At 40.8% G+C, this 26,608-nt stretch overlaps 1 protein-coding gene across 1 annotated transcript in view; it reads left to right on the forward strand.

Moving 5' to 3' along the window:
- ERC2 (ELKS/RAB6-interacting/CAST family member 2) overlaps positions 1–26,608 on the forward strand; it is a 988,080-nt gene that overhangs the window by 164,885 nt on the left and 796,587 nt on the right. The window contains exon 3 of the mRNA XM_061129191.1: positions 4,420–4,836. Coding sequence (XP_060985174.1) covers positions 4,420–4,836 — 417 coding nt within the window. The remainder of the gene's footprint in view (positions 1–4,419; positions 4,837–26,608) is intronic.

Below are 26,608 nucleotides of genomic sequence, written 5' to 3' on the forward strand. Positions count from 1 at the left end.
CTTGGGCCTGTCATTTAACCTGAGTGGATCTGATTTTCTCACTTGTAAGATGAAGTTAACAAGCTAATCTTCAGGGCCTCTGTGAGCTCTAAGAATTCTGATTCCATGCCATCAGGATGTCAGATGGATTCATCTTTCAGAGTGTGGGTTTTTGTGCTTTTGTCACAGCAGCATACCCTAGCCTATATATATATCTATATATGTAATTATGATTGATAATTGTTGTACGGCAGAAACCAACACAAATTTGTAAAGCAATTTTCCACTTATTAAAAAATAAACTTTTTAAACAAGAAAATAAAAACTAAATGAAAAATAGATTTGAGACATTTTTAAATGCTGGATTATAGATTATCAGATTGTGTTTGGTCAATGCTGAAGTCATTCAGTGACTAATAAAATGATTACCTGGAAAGTAAGTTTTCTTAATGTACAACCTAGAGATATTCATTGTGACCACCTCAGAGTGAGGAATTGCTTGGTTAGAGTGGCTGAGTTTTATTTTGAGAATTGTTACAGCTGTCAGAATTGCCTGCCTTGTCTGTTCTGGCCACTCTAGCCACCCCCCCGTTTCTTTTTTCAGCCATCCTGAAGTGTATATGGGCTTCCCTGATAGCTCAGACGATAAAGAATCTGCCTGCAGTGTAGGAGATCTGGGTTCAATCCCTGGGTTGGGAAGACCCCCCTGGAGAAGTATTTATACCAGTTCAGAGTTCAGGTAGTATACTGGTTCATGCAAGATGCTGGGGTCAGACTTCGAGGTGGATGAACACCTGACTGTGGCGCTTACCTGGCTGGGTAGCTTAGTGCAGGTTACTTAACCACTCTGCCTGCATGTTGTCTTTCATTAAATTTCCTGTCTCACTGGGTGTTTGTGAAGAATGAAAAATGCCTAGAATGGCACCTGGGCTATGGAAGGGCTATAAAGATTTTTGCCATTACTGTTCCTTAATAGGTCTAGTCTGTCTTTGCCTCTGGGCTTTTATACTTTCTCCACTCTTTCCTTCATTCTTCCCAGGGTTGGCTCTCATTTATTCTTCAAGACATAGTTCAGTGGTACCTCTTAGTTTGGGTAGCTCTTGTGTTTTCTTACATTTCTCTAGCCTGGGTTACACCTTCCCTGCATTTCTAGCCACCTGGCTGTGACTTCTGTCATATTGTTGCTATTGGTTTACATGTCCACATGGATTGGGAGCAAGGACCATTTCTTTTTGTTTTCTCTCTCTCTCTTTTTTTTTTTTTTTTTTTGATATTTCACAGGTATGAGGAAGACACTGGGTAAATGAGTATTGAATGGATAAATGGACTGATTTTTCCCCCCTTCATTCCTCTCTTCTTCTTATTCTTTGCTACTTCTCTTGTCTACTACACTTCCTTCCTCCCTTCATTTTCAAGTCTGGCACTTGATGCATTACCTTAGTTATTCCTCACAGGAACTCTGAGGTAAGCATTATGATTAGTCCCATTTTGCAGGTTTGGAAGCAAAGGATCAGGGCACTAGACAACTTGCCCATCCAAAGGGGCAGCAGCCTTAACAGCGGTTGTCTTCCAGTGCTGCTATCTTTGCTCAAAGCATTTTGGCATTTTTTGGAATTCCCTTCTGACTAGTTTATGAACTACATAAGAAAACTAACCTTATTTTGGTCACTCTCAGGAAAGATAATTTCTGGTACGATCATTGTATTTCATTGTGTTTGTCTCCAAGTAAACTTTGATCATTCCAGAAATCCAAGCCACTTTAAGAGGACAGAGATTTGCCCTTGTCAGGAATGTTTAAATGGCTTGAAGACAGTTGCATACTCTCAAGAGGCTTGGCAGCAGCCACATCAGTGGGCCGAACACTGTCAGTACTTCTGTGTGCTTTGTTTTGGTGTGGTTTAGGGATGGTGGGCTGGTGGAAGAAGGTCACATTACCTTGTAGTCCCACTTCAAGTTTTTTATGACAGCTTTATTGAGATATAATTTATGTACCATGCAGTTCATCCATCTAACATGTAAAATTCATTGGTTTTTAGTATATTCACGAAGTTGTTGAACCAAATGGCTAATTCCAGAACATTTTCATCAACCCTAAAAGAAACACCCCTCAAAAACAAACAACTTTCAAGGGCTGATTTTTCATCACCCCCCAAGAAGACTACTTTAATAGATATCCTTCATCTCCCCCAAAATCTCCCCTGACAATCACCAATTTGTTTTCTGTCAATGGATTTGCTTATTATAGATATTTCCTGTCAGTGTAATCATGTAACATGTAGTATTTTATAACTGGCTTCTTTCATGTGGCATATTGTTTTTAAGATTCATCCATGTTACAGTGTCCACCAGTACCTCATACTTTATATGACTAAATAGTACTCCATTTTATGCATATACCACATTTTATATACTCATTCATCAATTGACTGATATTTAGGTTGTTTCCACTTTTTGGCTACTATGAATAATGGTGCTATGAATATTTATGTATAAATTGACTGTTGAATGGATAAATACCATGTAGTAAGACCCTATATTGGAATAATGTTCATCTATCAAATGTAGCATGATACATGCTACAACATGGATGAACCCTGAAAACAGGATGATCCCATTGGTTTGGAATGCCCAGAATAGGCACATCCATAGAGGCAGAAAGTATTGGTGGTTGCTAGGGCCTGAGGAGAGGGAGGAAGATAGGGAGTGACTTCTAAAGGGTATAGAATTTCTTTTGGGGATGATGAAAATATTCTAAAATTTATTTGTTTATGGTTGTACAACTTTGTAAATGTACTAAAAAGCACTGAAATGTAATTTTACTTTACAGGGGTGAGTTATATTTTAAAAAATTTATAATCACTGTCATTAAATACATACCAGTTGCTTACTCTGCATTTGCTACCTTGGGAGATGCCGTGACACACAAATGAGAGAGTAGGCAGGAATCTCTCATTGGATGTTTCTAAGTGAAAAGTTGACCTGGATACCAATAAAGAGTTTGATAAACGCATCACTTGGTGCTAATTTCTGGGTACAGGCCCCACTCAGAAAAATCTCAACCCCTCTGGATATCAGCTATGAGAATTCAGAAGGGTTTCCCAATGTGGACTCCTCCAGTATTTATGTAACTTAGTCATGTTATTTTATTATCCATGCCTTACAATACTGTGAATTCCCTTTAGGCAGGACCTATGCCTTACATTCACCTTGATTTCCATGCTTAGCATTGTGTCTGGTCTGTATCAGGAGAATGTGTTTGGTGAATGGATGAGTGACTGTGTTTTGGAAGTCCCTGCATTACCTCCTAGGACAAAAATGCCTTCAGCTTATGGCTGTCTGGTGTGATCAGTCTGTGGTTGCCCCTCTTGGGGAAGTGTTGCTGAATTCACCACCTGTCTTCATGCAATTTTGTTTTTCTGGCACTTCCACTCTGAAGGCTAAAATGGTGATGTGGGTAGCTCTGGAGTGAGGTGCTTTCATCTCTGGTAATAGCAACCAAGATACTGGGTTCCTGGGTCAGTGAGATTTAGGAAAATTAGAGGTGGAATAAACCTCATTTTTTTCTTTTTTAAAATCATGTTTATCAAGCATCAGTGCTATAAATTCTATGTAGCTTATGGGTCTTTGCTATAATAAGAAACTGATTTTCTTTTTTTCTTCTCTGTGAAGGTACTTTATGTTGATTAAGTTCTTTCTGTTAAATATCCTTTGCTTGCCCTGGACTTTTCTTTGTGTTGATTTTTGCTTCATTTTTCTTTCATTTCCCATGCTGTTCAGTTACTGGATGCCCGAAGAACCAAGGTTTGTCCACTCTTTGCCGCTCGTTTGTTGTGCTCTGCACAGCCTCACCTCCTTGTGTGTTTGAGTGCGTCTGTCTGTCTGTATTTGTCCCCTTTTGCTTGCAGATGCAGTAATCCTGTTTACTAAACCTGCTCACAGCTTTATTCGTAAAAATAAAGTCCTTGTTTATGTCTACTTGTAGTGGATGCTATCATTTTTATTTTTAAATGGACATACACTTACCACAAAAAGTAACAGATAGTAGAATAAAGAAACCTTAGGAAACAAGGAATACTGAGTCTGGAGCATTGTGGGTGTAAAGAAGGTGTGTTTGTGAAAGTTTCCCTCTAACCCTTTCCACTCCTAAATTAAAACTCTGTAGATGTGTAATTTACCTTGCAACTGACACTAATACACTGTTTCTGTGTATGTGTACCTTTCTCTTAAGACATTCAGAAAGCATCATTGAATTAACACCCCTTCTCCATGTGCTGTCCCTTGCTTCTGAAGTCACCTTGGAGAACCTAACAGCTGGCCCCTCTGGACCTCATGATTAACATTCCATCTTCATAGTGTGATAGCAGCAAATAGCATTTGGCATGTTCATTGACTTTTTTCCCCCTTTCTTTCTCCTCTCTTGTTCCATCTTTCTCATCATAGCACCTTCAGTTGACAATCCAGGCCCTTCAAGATGAGCTGCGAACCCAGAGAGACCTCAACCACCTCCTGCAGCAAGAGAGTGGCAACCGAGGAGCAGAGCACTTCACCATCGAACTGACGGAGGAGAACTTCCGGCGGCTCCAAGCTGAGCATGACAGACAGGCTAAGGAGCTGTTCCTATTGAGGAAGACCTTGGAGGAAATGGAGCTGAGAATCGAAACGCAGAAACAGACCCTCAATGCCCGAGACGAGTCTATTAAAAAGCTTCTTGAGATGTTGCAGAGTAAAGGTTTGCCGTCCAAAAGTCTTGAGGATGACAATGAACGGACACGTCGGATGGCAGAGGCTGAGTCTCAAGTCAGCCACTTAGAAGTGATTTTAGACCAGAAAGAGAAGGAAAACATACATCTTAGAGAGGTAAGGACATTCAGTTTATTTCTCTAAAGTCATATTTTACAAGGTAAAATATGTTAAATGTGTTACCAAGTTATTATCACAGGTTGGACGTTATCTATAGCCTTGACAAAATTCCCCTTGTCATCTGTTTTTATAACCTTCCTGTCTGCTTATCACCTTTAAAGTGGAATTTGGCATTAGTCTTTTTTTTTCCCTCTGCCCACCACACATGTGTTCCATTATTATTCAACACGTATTCAGGATCCAAGTGTGTGCAGCACACATCAACTCTAAGGTCATTTATAGTTGCTTTCCTACAGATGGCCATTGTTTCAGGGTCTTTTAAATACAGTACTGTTTAAGTTTTAGATATTTATTAAATATGCTCTTTTTAAAGGAGCGAAATGAATAGGTGATTAGCAAAACAATGAACTTAAATGCTTCATAGCTAAATTTGGTGTGGGATTGTTAGAAAGTAAAGCCTAAGGATATTTCTGGAAACAATGGAAAAATGTGCAGACCGATTTTGAACGTTTAGATAATCTTTGCCTGCATTTATATTCATGTAGGACAGAGTGTTCTTGGTTTTCTGAGTGTGCATTTTGCACTTGGTGAATTAAATCATTTGAAGTTTCTCAGAGGCAGCCTCGCTGGCTTGCCACTATCATTGAATATTGGGATGCTCAGATATCTGAGAATATGCAGTTGGATAGCTCTTAGAAAGAATGTAGGTGACCTTCAAGGTTTGAAATTTTTATAGCAGTTCCTTGCTACTGTGGTGGATGTGAATCTCAAAAGTACCATGTAGGCAAAATAAAATGCTGTGACAGACACAGATCTCACAGAAAACAGGAAGCAGTGAAGTGGCATTAAGTATATTTTCAAAATATTCTGCAGCCATAAATAAAAATTCAAAAAGACGTTTGTTTTCAGACAAAACTATATTTCTTGGCATTATGTACCTTTTTGGATGGGCAGTCCTTCCAGTGAGTCATTTGTTTGATTGCTCAGAAAGCACAGCTTTCATGTTGGGACTTGGTAATGCAGCTGCTCCCAGTGGTTTTCTCTGATATTAGATTGTATTTGGTTACAACATTTTAGTAGACTTTTGTGTCTTTGGATTTAATATCCTCCATGCTTACTCTCCTTGGTTTTGTTCTCATGAGACCCTAGCTACATGTTTGGGAAGTGAGATTGCTTGGCTTCACGTTAGATACTTAAAGATATGTTTTGTTGGGCCTGGTCTTCCCATTCATATTCCAAGAGTGTGAATGTGGTGGGAAGATGACTAAGATGGCCCCTATATCCATACCTATTGGAATTCATATCTTTATTTAATCTCCTCCCTTTGAGTTTAGGCTGAACTTAGTGACTTGATCCTGAATAACAAAGGTAGTGGGATGCCAATATTACTTCCATGATTAGATTAGTAGTAATTACTAGATTACTAGTAAGACTGTTACTTCCATGTTGTTCGTACAGTCTGTTGCCATCTCAACTGGCATGCTTTGAAGCAAGTTGCCATGTGGCAGAGGCTCATGTGGTAAGGAACCTCTAGGTAGTCAGTCTCCAGCTGACAAACAGTAAGGAATTGAGACCCTCACTCGAACAGCCACAAAGAACTGAAAACTGCTAACCATCACTTAGTAAGCTTGAAGTGGATCTTCTCCAGTTGAGTCTTTCAATGAGATAACAGTTTCTAGGCTGACAACTTGATTTCAGCTTTCTGAGAGACTCAGCTGAGATGTGCTCAAATTCCTGTTCCACATAAACTGTGAGATAATAAATGTATGTTTTTAAGCCACTGAATTAGTTTCTGCTCCACTGTATTAGCTATCTGTTGCTGTGTAAAGAATCTCTTCCTGGCTTGCACTATAGACTTTCTATTTAATTTACAGAGGAGAAGCAGTGATTACTGCCATGTTATTTCATGTAGAATGTCTGTGGATTTTGAAATTTTGATTGTGTTATCTCAAAACTGTAGTTGGTAGATTGTTGTTGTTATACCGTTGCTCAGTCGTGTCTGATTCTTTGAGACCCCATGGACTGCAGCATGCCAGGCTCCCTGTCCTTCACCATCTCCCAGAGCTTGTCCAAACTCATGTCCATTGAGTTGGTGATGCCATCTGACCATCTTGTCCTCTGTCATCCCCTTCTCCTCCTGCCTTCAGTTTTTTCCAGCATCAGGGTCTTTTCTGATGACCTTGAAAAGATTGGTAGATTGCTATAGTTTAAAAAAGCTGCTGCTTTATTTTGGGTGCCAGTGGGTCCTGTTTCCTGTACAGCAAGACTGTGATACTGGAGAAATCCCCATCTGCACGGGATTGACCATGTTGGGATCTTGGGGTTAGGTAGTCAGTCTTGTCTTGACAGATTCTGCTCGTTGGCAGTATTTAATCGTGCCTTGATGGTGGCTTGATTGTTCTAGGGTATTTTCATTTAAATGAATCTAAACACCATTTGATTTATGTTTTATGAGGTGGGCTAAGATCATGGCATCCGATCCCATCACTTCATGGCAAATAGATGGGGAAACAGTGGAAACAGTGGCTGACTTTAATTTTCTGGGCTCCAAAATCACTGCAGATGGTGGTTGCAGCCATGAAATTAAAAGATGCTTACTCCTTGGAAGGAAAGTTATGACCAACCTAGACAGCATATTAAAAAGCAGAGACATTACTTTGCCAATAAAGGTCCGACTAGTCAAGGCTATGGTTTTTCCAGTAGTCATGTATGAATGTGAGAGTTGGACTATAAAGAAAGCTGAGCACCAAAGAATTGATGCTTTTGAATTGTGGTGTTTGAGAAGACTCTTGAGAGTCCCTTGGACTGCAAGGAGATCCAACCAGTCCATCCTACAGGAGATCAGTCCTGGTCATTGAAAGGACTGATGTTGAAGCTGAAACTCTAATACTTTGGCCACCTGATGTGAAGAGCTGACTTATTAGAAAAGGCCCTTATGCTGGGAAAGATTGAGGGCAGGAGAAGGGGACGAGAGAGGATAAGATAGTTGGATGGCATCACCAATTCAATGGACATGGGCTTGGGTGGACTCTGGGAGTTGGTGATGGACAGGGAGGCCTGGGGTGCTGCGGTTCATGGGGTCGCAAAGAGTCAGACACGACTGAGTGACTGAACTGAACTGAATGATCTGGCATGAATATATGTCATGCTTCAAACCTTAAACATTAGTCCAGAAGCTCACAGGGAGTGGTACAGGAAATGCAGGCAATGCATCCAAATGTCTTCCTTGAGCAGAAGACCAGAGTTAGTGGATAACCCTTATCTTGGCTTGTCAAGAACAGAGAATGTGTAAAAGGTGTCTGTTAAAAAAAAAAAAATCTCATTTTAAACTTGGAGTTGAATAAGATTTCGAGGCCTGAAGGGACTTTTCCCAAGGGAAAGAGGTTACCAGCTTCTGAGAGCCATTTAGTATATTTCCAGTAATTTCGGTAGTTTGAAATTGGTTTTGGTGGGAATATTGACACCATGGAAGTCAGCAAATGCTACTCTCAGGGTTTTCTGCCCCTTTGGTGCCATCGCTGAGAGCCTATTTACCAACACACCTCTGAATAAATGCCATGAAATGTTTACCTACTATACAGCAGGAAGAGGTAAGTTAAATAGTGCAAGAATTATAATTATGAATCCATTAACCACTCATGGTTCATCACATGTTTTTATAGCATCATTTGGATAGTTGCATATTTGTTGGGCACTGTGAAGAATGCTCGACCTTGATTCACAATTCTCACAACCATCTTATTTGTTCATTCATCTATTCATCCATCTACCCATCCATTTTGTGACTACTTATTGAGGATCTGTTTGGGGATAGAGTAATGTTAACTGATAAAACTTGACTTCATGGTGATAATATTTTATTGGGGTGAAACAGCAGTTTAATAGTTAAACAGAGAAGTATCAGGAGGAAAAGAAGAGGGTGAGGTACTAGGGAACTGAATGGGGTCAACTTCATATTGGATAGTCAGGGAGGGCTTGTTGGAGGAGGTGGCATTGTGAACTTCAGTGACAAAAAGGAACCAGCCATGTAAGGCTCTCAGAAAACCGTTCCAGTTAGATGGCAAGGCCCATGTCTAGGAGGTATGGCCATTTTCTGTTTTCCCCTTTTTCCCTGGGGAAACTGAAGAACAAGTGACATAAAACATCTAGCCCAAGTTCCCACAGCTAACAAGCTGATATTTGAGTTAGGCTGCCTCCAGAGTCTCAGCTCTTACACCATTTCTTATATTCCTATTCTAGAAGAATCTTTTTGAAAGTATACTCCACAGTATAGCCATTTTGTGGAATATTGATATGTGTTTTGAGAGGAAAAGGGCTGCAGGGCTAAATGAACTTGGGAAAATGTTGAATTTCGTAGAGCTTTCTATAGGATTCTTTAATATGCAACTATGCAGCAGTGATTTCCAAGAAGAGGACTGGGGAAGGTAGAGCCTCTCAAATTGACTTCATTTGCTTTTCTCTTGTTGCACTGTTGTTCTTTGTAAAACAGTTTGGAAAAACACTGTGCTGGAAAATACAAATTGTGCTTTTAACTTGTGACCTACAAAATATGTAATAATATACATAGAGTTTCGCACGGCGAAAAAACTGGGTAACTTCCTCCATTGGTTATTCTAGAAGGCAAAGTTTATTGTGAGCTGTTTCCACATTCTCTGCTGAATTTTAGAATGTTTGTTCCCCTGTCAGGGTATTTTATTTTATTTTATTTTTTTTAGTGGAAAAATGTGGCTGACTGCTTTTGGTATTAAACCAGTAAGAATAACCCAGCTTGAAAAAAGAAGTTGCCTGACCTCTGTTAATTTAAATGAATCTGAAACAGGATTTAAAATATACTTGAGGTTTTAAGTTCAGTGTGTTCCCGATTCCCTTTTCATTTTGCACGATTCAACCCAGTTGGGGCTGAATGGTGTAATGCTGGGGAATGGGGTGTTAGTGGTTTTATGATTCATTCTCAGGCAGAGGTGTTGGACCTCATATAAACCTCATCTCCTAGAATACTGGCCTTGTTTAGCCTATTGTTTCGGGAGATTTAGAATTGGCAAGAGTCGCACATGGGCAGAGTCAGGTTGCTTTAGTGTCTCGTTGTCTTTTGGTGGTCTGGAAAAGGCTGAGGGTGAAACCACTTCTTTGCCTGGCAGGAAACAACAACAAAAAGATTATGATCTCAACTTATTTGGAAGACCAGAACTATTGCCCAAGAACTACAATCGACAGGCTAATGTGAGCTGAAGTATTGGCTCAAATACAAGCATTACTCACTAGTGTCGTCTGATGCGTTTGGATACAGGTTGATTTGATAAGACATTGTTTGATGTAGTAATAGTTTACCTTGTTCTCTAGCTTTTTCCACAGAGAACATACTGTTCCATATGAAGGTTTTAGTAATCGAATACCCAAAATACTACTGATCTTGTTAAAGAAAAAGCGGGTTTATGTGCTAGGATCCTCCTATATTCACGCTCCTTAATGTTTTGTTGGCTGATCCTTAAGAGAGAGTTAGAAGTCTTTAGTTTAATTGTACTGGAAGATGTTTGAAGGGAAAGGATATATGTTCTGCTGTCATGCTTGTTGATTTCCTATACTAAAACCCTTGGGCAACTTGCCTGTCTTTGAAAGCAAGGTGGAACACTGAAGTTGTTGGGGACCACAGTTGCTACTAACCCGGGACAAGTAAAGCCCTCAGGACACTGGGCCTGGGCTTCCCTCCATGCTCTTGGGGGAGGGGTGCAGGGAAGAAGAGGGCAAGGCAACATGAATTCTAGGTCTCCTCATTTATTTATCCAAGTTGTTCCTAGGCCAGCAGGAATCCACCAAGGCAAAGTCTGACCTAGAAGTTCTTGAGCTCATACACCTTCTACTGACAGCTCAAACCTCCCCTATGTAATCATTGCCGAAACTTCTAATCTCCACCCTAGTCCCCCCTCTCTCAATACCATATGGCCTCCTTCTCTGTAATACACACTTGTCTCCAGTTGGGCTGGCTGAGCCACGATTTTGCTGTTGCAGGCATTTCTAATTCTGACTCTACAGATTATACATTCTATTTCTACCAAGAAAACTTATCACAGAAAGTATTCCCAAATACAAGTGACCACATAAACATAATATTTTACATTTTTTGTGCAAGAGTTTCATATATATATATATGTATATACAGAACCTAACAGTAGCTATTTTAATAAAATACTTTTTAACCTAACCAATATATTCCACCAGTATTTCCAGGCCTCAAATATTGTCTGCAAGATGCTCAGTAAATATTTGGAAGAGTAAGAAACAGTTTAATACCGTGAGAATTGCTCTGTGGTTTATTTTGTCAGTACTGGCAAAGTTTATAATGATTGTACAAGTGTCATATTCTTTTGTTTTCTCTATTGTTGCTCTGTGTTTGGAATAGAGCAGTAGTTTTGAGGGTAGTCTTAACTAGAAGCTTTAATTTTTTCAAAATGTGTTGCATATCATTGGGCACATTTTGAACATCCATATGCAGGATGCTGTGGGAGCATCCATGGCAAGTATGTCAGGGATTCCGGTGGGCAGTAAGAAACAGCTCACACTTTATTGAGGTTTATTCTGTGCCAGGGACTTCTAAGGGAAAACTCGTCGTAATCCCCATTATACAGATAAGGAAGCTGAGGCACAAAGAGGTAGGTGATTGTCATAGGTATTGTCACAAGGTATTGTCATAGGTAAGTACTGGAACCAAGATCAGAACCTGGGAAGTTTAGTTCCAGAATCTATATCTGTCACCACAGGACACTACTGCTTCTCGGGCTAGTGCATCAAAAAGATCTTGAATGGCACTTAAACCTATGCAGCTTAGAGGTAGGAGAGCTGACAGCGGCTTCAGCCATGGCAGAGATGGTCTTCAAAGGCAGGAAGAACTTAACCACACCTGTTTGGTGGAGAAGGATGGTTGAAGAGATAGCTGAGCCAAGCGTTAGAGGAGGGAACAGTGGTGGGCTTGGGGTAGAGTGAGTTTGGAGCAGCTGAAACTCCCTCTGTCAAGAGGGAAAGGAAATAAAACTGAACAGGAGGTTTGAGGTCATGCCATTGAGGGCTCTGAGCATGTGACACAGGAAGTTGGTCTTTACCTGGTAGGCTCTGGGCAGCCTTGGAAACATTGTCCCTGGAGAATGGCATGATCAAAAAAGATTAAGTGCTAATTGATAGTAGATTAGATAGGGAGAGAATAAAGAGATGGAGATAAGTTAGAAGGATACTGTCATTCAGATGACCAAGAATCTGGATCCAGGTGGTGGCCAAGAAGTTGAAGGTCAAGGTCATCCCCATCTGCAGGCAGGACTTTGAAACTCAGGAACTGAGTACTAGGAGTGTGAGGAGCAGACAACCACTGGGGGCCTTGGTGTAGGCAGGTGGTGGGACAGACGGCAGGAGAGAATTGTCAGGAGGAGGAGCTGGGGCTGAGAAGAGACTTTGGATGTATACGAGTTTGATGGCATCCTGGTGGAGTTGTCCAACCAAGGACGAGAATGTGGCTGAGGAAATGATCGTGAAGTTCTGCCCAAGATGCACAAGGTACTGCTGACTCCTGGTCACATTTTATTGTAGTTGCTTTAACACATACTTCGTTATCTGTGACCCCTGAGCTCCCAGTTTGTATGATTGTTCTAAAGGCTGCATTGTCACTTACTATTATTATTACTTAGGAGAAGAGCCTAGGAAATGCATACTTCATCATGTTTCTTTCTCAAAAAAGCACTTAATTTTGAATATGGTATCTTTTGAGATTACATGGACTTTTCATTGGCTGATGCCTACTTGATACAGATATCCTTTGTTCTCACTGAGTTCTGTTTTCTCTGGAGAAAATAGGATAGATCCCAATGAAGAATCTTTGCTGAAAAGCGTTCTTTCTGGACCTTGCTAACAACACATCCAAAAACAGGGTTTCATAACTTTTACCCTCACATTTTGGATGACATAGAGAATGTACTCATTTCTGTTTAGCAGCATTTGCCTTGTCTTTAAATTCTAATACATTCTTTAAATTTGAATGCTGCATGCTAATTTGAAGTGGTTGAGGCTTTACCCCATATTGATTTTAATGAGTATAACTGGTTGCTTTTTACAGTAACAGAGACTTGTGGATCCCCAAGGAGTCATTAGGCACAAGGCATATTGCAACCTGCTGAGAAGAGAAAGTGGCAGGGTAGAAAGCATGTGGTGAGGTCGCAGGGAGAAGTCAGGACATTTTACTGGGAGAGATGCTGATTACTGTCCTGCTCCACCTTGTGTGTGACTGCTTTCTGAAACGCATTTCTGTGGCAGCTCACCTAATGGTTCATTGTCATCATTTGGTGAAGCAGTGTACCACAAATAAAGCCTCACTGGTGAAAAAGGACTGGAAGCAGCGGTACTGAGGATATTTGAGTGTGTATCTCAAATTGCAGCAGTGGGAAGTTGCTCAGCTGTAACAAAGTCCTGTGTGTCTTGGATGGGAATATTAGCTAATACCTTATATGTGGATGAGGCTTCATAGTTTGTAGAACACATTCCATTTTAATGATTTCCTCTGATGTACCTGGTAACCCTCTGAGGAAACTGAGGCTCAGAGAGATTAAGAAGTGATGACAGGTAACATTCACTGAGCACTCATAAGCTAATCACTTTTCAAGGAGTGCCGTCTGTGCCTCCCAACAATACTCTGGGGTAGGTGGTGGTTTCCTGCCTCTCAGATGAGAAGGCCAAGGCCCAGATGGGTGGTGTGTCTCTTCCAGGTTCTCAGAGCAAGTAGTGATGGGCCTAAAATTAAAAACTGGGCCTTCTGGTTCCAGGCATCTGTCCCTAATCACTCCTGGATACTGCCAGAGATTTCACCCTGAAATCTCTGAACAGACTTGAGACTAGAATCCTCATCTTCTGACTTCTTGCTCAGGGATATTTTCTCTGTAAAGGCAAAAAAAGAAAAGAGTACAAAATGCTCACTCTCTGTCTCCCCGCCTCCCCCCGCCCCACATCTTATCAAGTCCTATTGAATTGGGGATTGTAAATCCGTGAGGTCAGTAAGCAGAAGATTAGACAGTGTCATGTAGGAGGTACCATCAGGGCTAGGCCTTTTCAGTCCATTTGTGGCTCATGAAAATGAAAGTACTTGCTTAAGGTAAGAAGCATGGTACTGCACATGTAGGTGCTCCATGAATTCCCAGGGAAGAGGTGGATTTTTATGGTAGAGAATAAGGGAAAATGGGGGGTGCTTAGAATTAGACCTTCCCATTTCATCTGTTCAAAGTTAGCCTTCTTTTTCAATTTTTTTGCTTTATCATTACCTCATTGTCTAAAAGAAACACTTGCCTTCTTCAAACTGACTTTACTTTTTATCTAGTTTTTATTAGGTATTGTGGGTTTCTTTCTTTGTCAATTGTGAAACATTAAAATGGTATTTACAACCTCCTAATAAGTGCCCCATTTCATTGCTCTTCTAATTGGATAAATTTTGTGAAACAAAACTACTTTCCTATCCACCTGTCTCTGTTGAAAGGGATAGCTTTATTTGTGTTTCCTGTTTGGTGTACAGGTTGAAGGATGCCTTAAATGCTTTGGATAGAATGTTAAAGAAGGCAGTGAGATTGGTTGCTGGTTGATTCCTCTGAGTAGCTTATAGCAGTTGTAAAGAATGAAATAAACCCTCTTTACTAAAGTAAAAATATAATTCTATATGAACTGTTTGTAGAAAAAGGAAAAAGAAAGATGAGTGAGACCTTATAGTGATAAAGAATCACTATTTACTTAGAATAAGAGTTGCAAGTTAGAGTGTGTGGCACAGATGTGGCCCACCACCTGCTTTTTATGGCCTGGGAGCTAAGAGTGGTTTTACCTGTTTAAATGGTTGCGTTTGAAATGGTTATGTAAGTACCTATGTAATATCCTCTATTTTGCCTGTGACCCTCAAAGCCTGAAATATTAACTGGTTGTCCCTTTTAAGAAAAAGTGTTGTGGTTATTGCTGTTCAGTCGCTAAAGTCATGTCTGACTCTCTCGACCCCATGAACTGCAGCACTCCAGGCTTCCCTGTCCTTCAGTGTCTCCCTGAGTTTGCTCAAATTTATGTCCATTGAGTCAGTGATTCCATCCAACCATCTCATCCTATGTCACTCCCTTCTCCTCTTGCCCCCAGTCTTTCACAGCAGCAGAGACTTTTCCAATGAGTCGGCTCTTCACATCAGGTGGCCACAAAATCTCGGAGCTTCAGTTTCAGAAAAAAAGTAGAGATTCCTAATTTCTATAATAGGTAAACAGATTTTGAATCAAGATATTCGGTTAAAAAATATGTGCATTAATTATATGTAGAGTGTAAAAACCTTACTACTTTTATGTATAACTTTTGAGTTTTTTTTAAATAGGAGGACAAGATTTTTTTCATTTCTGTACATTTTTCTTTTATAATTATTAGATCGGTGATTTTGATCTCCAGAAGTATAGTGCATTGTGTATTGCCAGTTATCACAAAAATCTGCAGCTCTTTTAGTAATGGTGGGTGTTGGTAAGGTAACTTGTGTGGATTAAAAAGGGACTCTGTGTGAAGTATTTACTAACCTGGAAAGTACCAGAGAAATGGATATTGCCATTGAAACTCCATCAGAATTAGGAATTTCTGACCTAACTAAAGCACAGGTTTCCAGTTTGTCCTTCTCTTATGTTTTTAAAAATAGTGTGTTTATTGATTTTTTTTTAGGATTATGCAATTAGTGGTTAAAAATCTGTTGCTGCTTTGAAGGAACTAGCATGAAAAAGAAAGTGCCCATGTGTATACAGGTTGTGTTAAAAAGTATTTACTTACAGTAATTTTTGATGTGCTGTGGAATTGCTTGGGCTTCCCGGGTGGCCCAAGTGGGTAAAGAACCTACCTGCCACTGCAGGAGACGTGGGTTTGATCCCTGGTTTGGGAGGATCCCCTGGAGGAGGAAGTGGCAACCCACTCCAGTATTGTTGCCTGGGAAATTCCATGGATAGAGGAGCCTGGTGAACTCCGGTTCGTGGGGTCACAAAGAGGCAGAACACCGAGCACACTTGCACCATAGTTGCTAGGTTTTCTGATGGGAAGTGTTTGTGTTTAGTGAAGCCTAAGACCTGGTCAGAATGACAACTGAGAAATCCCCTTACTGTCCTTGGTCCTTCCTTCAGCCCTTACGGCAGTCAGGTCTCTTGGTGATGTTTGGTTGTGTGAATTGGGTTGCCAGTTTGAGCATTTTCAGTGTTGAGCGAGGACTCTGCCTATTAATGGAATTTTCCTTCATTGGTATAGGCCAGGGTTTCTCAACTTTAGTACTATTGACTTGGAGGAGGATAATGTTTTGTGATGGGGACAGTCCTGTGCAATCGTAGGATGTTTAACAGTATTCTGGGCCTCTATCCACTACATGCAAGTAGTACCTTTCCCCTTTCCCCAGTTGTGACAATTAAAAACAGCCCCACACATTGCAAAATACCCTCTGGGGACCAAAGTCACCTGGGTTGTGAACTCTGGTGTAGAGTGATTGACACCTCCTCTGGTAGTTAGCCTGTGGACATGGCAAATACAGTTATTCTCAGCCCCACCTGTTTTGAAGTTCTGTTTTACTGAGCCAGGGCGACCCAGATCAAAATATTTCTTGACCCAAAGACTAACCTCAGGGGATAGAACTAGGAAACATACGTGCTGAGGGGAGGTGGGAGCTTAAGCCTGAAAAAGACCAGAGGTGTGTTTGTGTATTTGTGTGTGTGTGTGTATAGGAGAGAAAGAGTGAAGCTTTCTCTGATTTCCCCCTCTCTCTTTCCTTCTGTCTGAGAAAAGGTAGCAGAGAAATCTTAAGGAAGGAGTTGGGGGTGGTGGTTTCATCTGAGATGCCACGTGGGAAGGTTGGGACATTTGATTCTCAGAAGGTAATAAAGATGTATCTGAGAAGACACATGACCTCACTTTTTGACTACTGAACTCTCACTATTAATTGGCAGTTCTGTTTTACAATAAATGTTGTTGTCTTTGCTTTCCCCCAAATGGCCTATGAGTCTCCCTTTCTGTTTTTTAAATAAACATTTCTCTGCATGAACCACTGTCCACCCCTACCCCCACCCCAGCTCCACTAAACTTTAGAACAGTTTTGGAGTGTGGTGGTGGTTTTATCACATGGAAATGTAATACAGATGTTCAGAATTACCTTTTCTTTCTCCGCTTTGAAACATCATGGCCACACATGCTTTGCTGTAAGTACTATTTAGCATTTTATTATTACTATTAAAATATCTTGCCTCAGGCAGAGTCCCAGTAAATCTCAAGTAAAGGCAAATTTTAAATAGCAGTATTTATGCATATCACACTAAAAATCTGAACTCAAATTTGGCTTTTTATGCAACTGAAATCTTTATTTTTTGACTCACTTAACCAAGTCCTATAGTTTTACCCTCTTTCTGACTCTAAAACTTTGTTCAGACTGTAGAATTTTGTTCACTAACCTTCCTGCTTTCCCCAGTTTTCTCAGGCTTGAGTTTTTCTCTTTATTCTGCATATATCTTTGAACTCAGTCTGATCACTTAATGAAGTTTGAGAGGATTTGGACTGCCAGCATGAATTAGTTAGTGCGTGTTTTTTCAAAATTTATTAATGGTGGGAAGTTCTCTTCTCACAGACAGTCCCACAGATGTGTGGCTGAGTTTCTGTGCTGTTCAAATGCTGCATGCTGGGGCCAGTGGTCATATACAAAGGAGATGCTGATCAACACCCAATGCATCCCCCATTCAGAAACCTGTTGTTGTTCAGTCGCTAAGTCGTGTCCGACTCTGAGACCACATGGTTCCTCTGTCCATGGGATTTCCCAGGCAAGAATACTGGAGTGGGTTGCTGTTCCCTGCTCAAATTCAGAAACCGATTGACAGAGATTAGCTGCCTCTCCAACTTTTACTTCTTTGGGGTTTATTAGTGCCACTTTCTTTTTATATTTCTTGGCATGACTTAAACATATTTCTCTAAGTGGTTGCTATAAAGAAAACCTCTTTCAATTCAATCACTTGAACCTGGAATCAAGAGCTCCCTTACCAGTATATACACTTTTATTAAGATATCATAATATAATTGTGGAAAAATTTTAAGTGATAGTTGTACTTAAAAATTAATGCATATACTCTTCTGGAGATTTTTAATAGCTATCTTTGCATATATTATTTGTTAATCAAAAAATGGACTCATACTGTGCACGTTGTAAATGTGCTGAAAATTAATCCTGATTTACACAAATGATCTTCTTTAAGTCTTTTTTTTTTTTTTTCCTGTGCTTGGCCAAATAGCAATGCATTGCAAGGTGATTTTCTTTGAAAGGATGGTGGGGAGCTTTGTCATTCTGGCAGGGTCCATACAACAAGGAAGAGGCAAAACCTGATTGATTGTGCCTTAAACAATAGAAATAATACCCACTTAAGGTGGGTCTTCTGCCTTACCTTAGTGATACGCAGTGGTGTTACTACCAATTGTTTCTTCGCAGTACTTTTATGATGCAAGTCAAGGATTAGATGATTTTAAGGACTCAAGCTTTGACTATTTTATAAGAATGTTGCGTAATGACTGGATCCTTGCCAATTCCACACTGGTGCCTGGAGACACCTTAAAAATCTGCCAGGTGCTAACCTCATTAGGTATCCTCAGGATGCTTTTTGAGCAACTGTGACAGACGAAGTGATCATGGGAGTCTAGTGGAGACTTGAGGATGCTTGTGCTGAGTGGGGACTGTGACCTGTGATGACACAGGGTTCTCCAGAGAACAGGAAAGCATTTTAGAAAATGTATTCTCTTTTTCCTCTTTTCTAGGCTGTAGCTATCTCTGCATGCTGGTTTCTTGCTTTGTTGCCTTACAAACACAAATGTGCTACTTCTTGCACAGAGAACTGAAGAAGAATGGTCCAAAATGACCACATTTCCTGAAATCACAGGAGCCTTCCAAGAAATCTGTGTCGCACTGACTGTCTGAGGGTTATCATGTGGAAAGAGGAAGGTTCAGGGAATCTCATCTTGGGAGGTCCTGGCAGGGTGTTAATAGCATTAATCATGGCATCACCACTGCTGTTAAATGGAAGGCTCTCCTCTCTAGGTGCCAGCCCAGAGCTCAGTGCTTTGCTAAGTTACTCCTCAGTGCTACCCTGTGAGGTGTGGGTGCTGGGCAGCTAAGTAACTTGCCTAAGATCTCACATGAGACCTGACCTCAGAAATGAGAACCATTGTATACTGGTCTGTATAAAGTCAAAGTAACTTCTAGTCGTTTCTTCCCACCCAGTTCCTCTCCTTCTCTCTGATTTGTTTTCTCTGAAACTTTGCATTTCCATTTAGGTTTTTCATCTGGTTTCTATTATGACTTCATTTAAAATCGTATCCTGTCTCCTCATATGTTGATTTCTTTCTCTTTTATTTTGACCTCACTTCTTTTCTTCCCTTTGTTTTTTCATCTGTGTTATTTTATGGGGTTAATTGTCTTTGTTGTCTGCTACTTTGTTGTCTAGTAGCAGTTCTGGGCTTTTGCAAGAGACCCAAGAATGCTAGTGAAACTTACAGGAGACCTCTGGCAGTTTTAATATAATTGTAATCAGCAGTTTTCTCTGCCTCCTACAAAACCTTTTTCTACCTGTGAGTTTATTCTTTGGTCTCCAGTGAAGTGACCTATGTAAAGCACTTTCCACAGGGCTTGGTTCGACAAATGCCATTTATGTTTCCTTGAGGAAAAGTGAGCAGGGGATAAGAGTTACCTTCGCATCAGTCGGTTTCCTTGTAAAGCAAATATCCATGCTCCCTTTTCAAACATTGATTTCTTTCTTTCTTAAGAATCAAACCTTGCCTGGTGGCATTTTATAGGTCACTTATTTGGGCACAGGCATTTGTACTGAACTGGGCAGGTGTGAGTGTGACTTTTTGTGGCTCAGCTGGTAAAGAATCCACCTGCAATGTGGGAGACCTGGGTTTGATCCCTGGGTTGCGAAGGTCCCTTGAAGAGGGGAAAGGCTACCCACTGCAGTATTCCGACCTGAAGAATTCCATGGACTGTATAGTCTATGGGGTCCCAATGAGTCGGACACAACTGAGCGACTTCACTTCAGAGTGGTTTATAATTGTAAATACCTGCTTTGAAGACCTTGAATAAATTAACTTAAATATAATCTGTAGGATACATGAATTACTATGTAGTGACTAGCACATAGTAGGTGCTCAGTAAATGTGTGTGTGTGTTTTTTTTTTTTAACAGATTATCATTCTTTATACATATATATCTCCTCTCAAGACTGCATTCCCTGAGACCCAGAATCACATCTTAACTCATTTTTAAAATCACAAGCAGTTGGCACACAGTAGGTGCTGACTGTTGGTTTATCATTACTGATACACATCTGCCTCCTGCCAGGACTATGCACTCCTTGTAAGCAGAGATCATGTCTTAAACATCTTGAATGTAATATGGTAGGTGACCAAGTGCTTGAGGTAAACAGAAAATGCCTGGGGAGAGAAAACATGAAACAAATTGTTACATCTTTTGGGATGACAAAAATTCTTTTGATGCATCAAAATATTTTTTTCCCAATTATTTTCATTAGTTGGAGGCTAATTATTTTACAATATTGTAGTGGTTTTTGCCATACATTGACATGAATCAGCCATGGGTTTACATGTGTTCCCCATCCCGATCCCCCTCCCACCTCCTTCCCCATCCCATCCCTCTGGGTCATCCCAGTGCACCAGCCCTGAGCACTTGTCTCGTGCATCCAACCTGGACTGGTGCTCTGTTTCACACTTGATAACATACATGTTTCGATGCTGTTCTCTCAGCATCCCACCCTCACCTTCTCCCATAGAGTCCAAAAGTCTGTTCTATACATCTGTGTCTCTTTTTCTGACATCAAAATATTTTTAATGAGTTGTATGTACATGTTACTCAGCTTAATGTACCCATTGTACATTTAATCCTGGTTAGGATTAATCTCTGTTTTACAGATGAGGAAACTGAGGCAAGAGAAGTTTTGACTTTCTCGTGGAAATATAGTTGCCACATTAGAGTCAGAATTTGAATAGCTTTCCACAATCCCACTCTTGCCTGTAGAAGTAATTATTCCTCATAGTGTATTTCACAACCTTTTGTAATAGTAATGGTAATACTTCTGCAGCTAACTTTTTTTAATTAAAAGAAGATAAATTCAGTAGCCCTAACTAAACATATGCTGAGTACCAGCTTTATGAGAAACTTGATCCCCAGTCTGGACCTGTCTCCTAAGTACCAGTGCCATATATATAACTTGCAAATGAATATTTTGTGCATTGAAGAGACATCTTAAGCTTTGCTGGAAATTTTCTTGTCTTCCTCCAAGCTGTTCTTCCTCCTGGGTGCCTGTGTGACTGACTGTCGTCACGGTGAGGCTCCCAACCCCAGCCAGATACCGGAGCCATCATCAGTTTCTTTCTCCGTCACTCCTATGTTAGTTTCCTATTGCTGCTGTAATAAGTTACTACAAACTCAGTGGTTTACAGCATAAGTTCGCATGCAATTCTGAGGGTCAGAAATCTGAAATCACTTTCACTGGGTTAAAATCAAGGTGCTGGAAGGCCTATGCTCCTTCTGGAGGCTCTATGGTACAATTCCTTTTTTTGCCTTTTGCAGCTCCTAGAGGCTAGCTGCAACCCTTGGCTCATGGCCCCTTCCTCCATCTTCAGGTGTCTCGCTGCATCTTCAAGTCTCTCTTTCTGTGACTTCTGCTTCTGTTGTCCTGTTTGCTTCCCTCTGACTGTGATCCTCCTCCTATAAGAACCATTGTGATTGCATTAGACCCACCCAGATAATCTAGGGTCATCTTCTCATCTCAAGATTCTTGATTCCATCTGCAAAGTCTCTCTTGCCATGTAAGATAAAATACATGCAGGTTTTGGAGATTAGGGCTTGGCCTTCTTCGGGGCGAGGGGAGCCAGTTTTCTGCCTACCATAACCCCTATATCCAAGGTGTCACTAAATCCTGTTTAATCCCTCTAAAAACTCTTGGATCTGCTCATTTTTTTTTTTCACTTTCAATGCTTTTACCTTTGGCCTGGTCTTCTTAACTAGTTTCCCAGCTCTGTACCTCTTATAATTCTTCACACTGATGTTAGGATCATCTCTGAAAAATGATTATCTGTCCTTTAAGAACCCTTTGTTGCTGGGAGGACAAAGTACAGGCTCCTGAGGTAGGCCTTGCTTTTCCAGTCTTTCTCCTCCTCTTTCTTTCTCCCCAACCTTCCAGTCACCTCACTCTGCTCTACAGCCAGCCTCTGGGCTCTGTGCCTATGTGGGTGTGGCTCCCCTGCAGTCTGAGGAACACTGGGGGCACCCTTACTCCTACATCTTCACCTGACCAACCTGTATTTCTCCTACATTATTCACCCTGGGTGTTACTATCTCCAGAAGTCCTCATTTTTACTCCCTCTCACTCTGCAGTGAATTGGGGTCCCTGCCTGTGCCTGTATTTCCATAGAAATTATTAAGTGTCAGTTTACTGTGAATATCCAAGGGAAGAACCCTCTCAACTTCACTGTGCACCCATGGGGCCTATTAATAGTTCTGTCTTTGCTTTGGTACGTGATAAGAACTCTATAAATATTTGTGGATTGATTTTGGAGTAAGGCTGCATTGGTGTTCTTTTGTGGAGAACCAACTTTTATTTGGAACTACTGAAAATTTGCAGAAATAGTGCAGTTTTCATCCATTCCTCACCCAGCCTCCCCCAGTGTTAATATCTTATATAACTTTAGTAAAAGTATTAGAACCATGAAATGCTTTCTGCCTAGTTTGGTACAATATTATGAAACAACCTAAGAACCCTGTTTTTCTACCAGTGTCCTTTTGTGGATCCCATGGTTATTTCTCCTTGGTCTCCTGCAGTATGAAATAGTTCCTTGATTATTCTTTGTTTTTCGTGATCTTGGTACCCTTGAAGAGTATTGACCAGTTATTTTGCTGAGTTTCCCTCAATTCCGATCCTTCTGATGTCTTCTCATGATTGGACTAAGGTCTTATGTGTTCCTGGCAGTAATACTACATAAATGGTGTACGTCTCAGTGCCCTAGATCTTTTTTTTTTTTTTTTTTTATTGGTTTAATTCTTTTTTTTTTTCATTTATTTTTATTAGTTGGAGGCTAATTACTTTACAATATTGTAGTGGGTTTTGTCATACATTGACATGAATCAGCCATGGAGTTACATGTATTCCCCATCCCGATCCCCACCTCCCACCTCCCTCTCTACCTGATCCCTCTGGGTCTTCCCAGTGCACCAGGCCCGAGCACTTGTCTCATGCATCCAACCTGGGCTGGTGATCTGTTTCACCCTAGATAATATACATGTTTCGATGCTGTTCTCTCAAAACATCCCACCCTCGCCTTCTCCCACAGAGTCCAAAAGTCTGTTCTGTACATCTTTGTCTCTTTTTCTGTTTTGCATATAGGGTTATCATTACCATCTTGCTAGATTCCATATATGTGTGTTAGTATACTGTAATGGTCTTTATCTTTCTGGCTTACTTACTCTGTATAATGAGTGCCCTAGATCTTGATGCTCATGATGTTGCTGTGCCCTGTTACTGCTGAGTACACCAGTCTGAGCTCTGCTTTGTGATACTGACTTATTAAGTGGATTGTGGTCATTGTCATCAATGTGGCTGACATTTAGTAATCACCTATGGTATGTGCCATGCACTATTCCGAGCTCTTTAGATGTAGAAACTCACTTAATCCTCACTGCAACCTAATGGAATAGAGCCTATTAATCTCTCCTTGGTACAGATGAAGAGATGGAGTCACAGGGAAGTGGATTACCCTGTCCAGAGTCTTACAGGGAGTCACAGTCAGGGTGGCCTCAGGGCCTGTGTTCCTAACCATTAGGAGATACTGCCTCCTTTATGTGTGTGGGAGAACCAGGGCATGGGGTTAGTGTAGCATTCAGGATCATGAAGGCTCCTTATGGGGAAGTTATAACCCATCCTGTTTCTATAGCTGACCCCCATGCTGGTCACCTTAGTCCTGCACTCAGCAATTAGGAGTTGGCTTAGAAAATTTAGGACGCCATTCATGAAGTGGAGTTGAAGTGATGATAGTGGGGACAGACTGGGAATAGAAAAGAATGTCTTGAGGCAGCTAAGAATGTGAAGATGAAGAGGGTGGAGATATCAGTGAGAAGCTGGAGTTTTCAGCTTGGATAAAGTTGTGAGGGAGGCAGGGGCAGATGAATTTGACTTTTGAAAGTATGTTTGCGTCTCAAGGCAGAAGACTGGGCTGGAGATGTAGATTTGGGAGCCCTTTGTATCAAAAGGAAGGGAAGAGCCGGCATAAAGGGAGGAGGGTCCAAAGATAGAACCCAGCATATCTGTGTTCAGGACTGAGGAGGAGGGTGGGAAGCAGTGAAAATAAGAATTTAGAATGGATTATTTAGGAAGGAGGAAGAACCCAGAAAGCAGAGTATTGAAGGATAGAGAGTTCATTCATTCATTCATGCATTGATTTTAGTCATTCATTTTACTGAGAGTCTTCAACTCTAAACTACATTTTGAGGTGAACACTGAAATGACAAATACCTTCTCATGGCGGCTCTGTTAGAGTGAGACCTTCAGGCTAGGTCCCTGGGGTGAGAAGTTTACTGATAGATAAAGTAGGAAAGACAGACAGATGTGGATAGCCTGGGAGCTTGATGTTAGCACAAGTATTCTGTTAGATGCCCATTCTCCCCCCCACCCCCCCAAAAAACTATAAGAATTTAATTGAACCTTAACTTACCTCCAAATTGTGTTCAGATGTACAGTCTTCCTGAAGTATATGCTATAGTCAAACAAATAACATTTGGAGATTCTCTTAACAAGGTATAGTTACTTCAGTTAAAAAAAAATTAAAATTGATCTAGTGTTTTGGTACTACGAACATTATAGGTTCAGGTGAATGATTGGTTTCTTCACTGAGTTTTGGGAACTGGGTGGATGCTGGGTGCAAAAGTGCTGCAGAATCCCAGCACAATGTTGCTGGTAGGTAGCAATAGCAAAGGATGCATAATAAAAGATGATTTCATGTGATCCTTGTCAACAGAGCAAATGTTTGTGCTGCCAGAACAGGAAATTATAAAATTCGCATCTAAAAATAATCTTATCCTTTGCCTTTTCAATTGTGACCTCCAGTGCAAAGAAACAAGGACCTTACAGAAACTCTGAGCAGTGTGTGAAACCCTTTGTAATCGGCTGATTTGATTTTCTTCAGTATAATGGCAGCATTTTTGTGAGGAAATTAAACTTCATCATTTTTTAGACATTGGTTGCTTTTCTATTTGGCTTTCAGCAAGTTTTTTGAAATACTAGAGCTACCTTTGACCCCAATGTAAGTTTGCAAATGACAGCAGCCTTGAAAGTTTAAATGAACTTGGGGTCTCTAAAGCGGGATTTCTTCACTGTATCCCAGTGACATTCTGAGCTAAATACTTTATTGTTGAGGTTGGAGGGCTGTCCTGTGTGCTGCAGGATGTTTAGCAACATTCCTGACCTCTACCTGCAAGATCTAGAAGTACCACCATCTCCAGTTGTGACAGATGTTTCTAGACATTGCCAGATGTCCCTTGGGGGGTAGGGGCCAAAATTGTCCTCAGATGAGAACCACCGGTCAAACTCAGAGGGTGGTTCAACAACCACCAGATCATGGGCATCCTCTGAGAGTGTGTTAGAAAGGCAGCATCTCCGGCCTCCCTCAGGGCTCTAGAGTCAGAACCTGCAAGTAACAAGATGTGCAGGAGACCTGTGGGCACAGGAAGGTCTGAGAAGCGCTGACCTACAGCTCTGCCCAGGGCAGCATGGTGTAGCAGAAAGGGAAGAGCTTTAGAGCCAGCGATGGCTTATCATTCACAGCTGTGTGACCCCAGGCAAGTTGTTCAACCTCTCTGAGACTCAGCTTCCTTCTCTGTAAAATGGGACTAAGAAAATCTTCTGTGCTCTGAGAATAAAATGGGGGAATCCAGCTGAAGCAGCAAAAAATGCAGCTGGCCCTTATTAGGCTCTTAATTGGACTGCTTTCCTTCCCTGTCTTTATAAAGCTGTTTGACTTGGCCCTGCTGCTGCTGCACTCACTGTCACTTGTAGTGATGATATAAGAGGCGAAGAAAAGCAGTATGTCTAACTGCTCCGCAAGTCGAGTAGGCCGTAAAAAATATGCTTGTTTACCGATTTTTATTTTTGAGTTATCTGCTTTCTTCATGCTGTGGCTCTTGTGGTCTGGCCTTCTCATTGCTTGGGAAACCAGGATCCCATTTCTGGAAAACCCATTATCTTGGGCCTCATGAACTCTTAATGGTCTCCTTTAGAGGCCAGAGTCTAAAGGTGGGAAAGGCAAAGCTGATGGCAGGTAAATGGTAAACTATTTAATAGAAGAAGAATCTTACATGGTAAACTTGATTCCTGTTGCTATTGCAAGTGGGTTTTGAAATGGAATTATTTTTATGACCATTAGTAAAATTTTTGGTTATGCAAGATAAGAATATACATTTTTGCCTTGGGAATAAACTGATTGCTAGAGATTTGTAATTTTCCCCCTTTCCTGTTTCTTCTACCATGACATTGCCTTGGTATAAAAACATATCCTTATATCAATATATAAGAATAGCCATTTTCATCACTTTGAGCCAGTAATCTAACCTGACATAGGTAAAATTTTTTTTTTTTTTTGCAAAATGCATTAAAAATAACATAATACAGGCACATACTTACCCATGTGCAATCACACACTCACACAAACAATATAAGAATGAATT

Source organism: Dama dama, chromosome 24 (assembly GCF_033118175.1).
Source record: "Dama dama isolate Ldn47 chromosome 24, ASM3311817v1, whole genome shotgun sequence".
Lineage (NCBI taxonomy): Eukaryota > Metazoa > Chordata > Mammalia > Artiodactyla > Cervidae > Dama > Dama dama.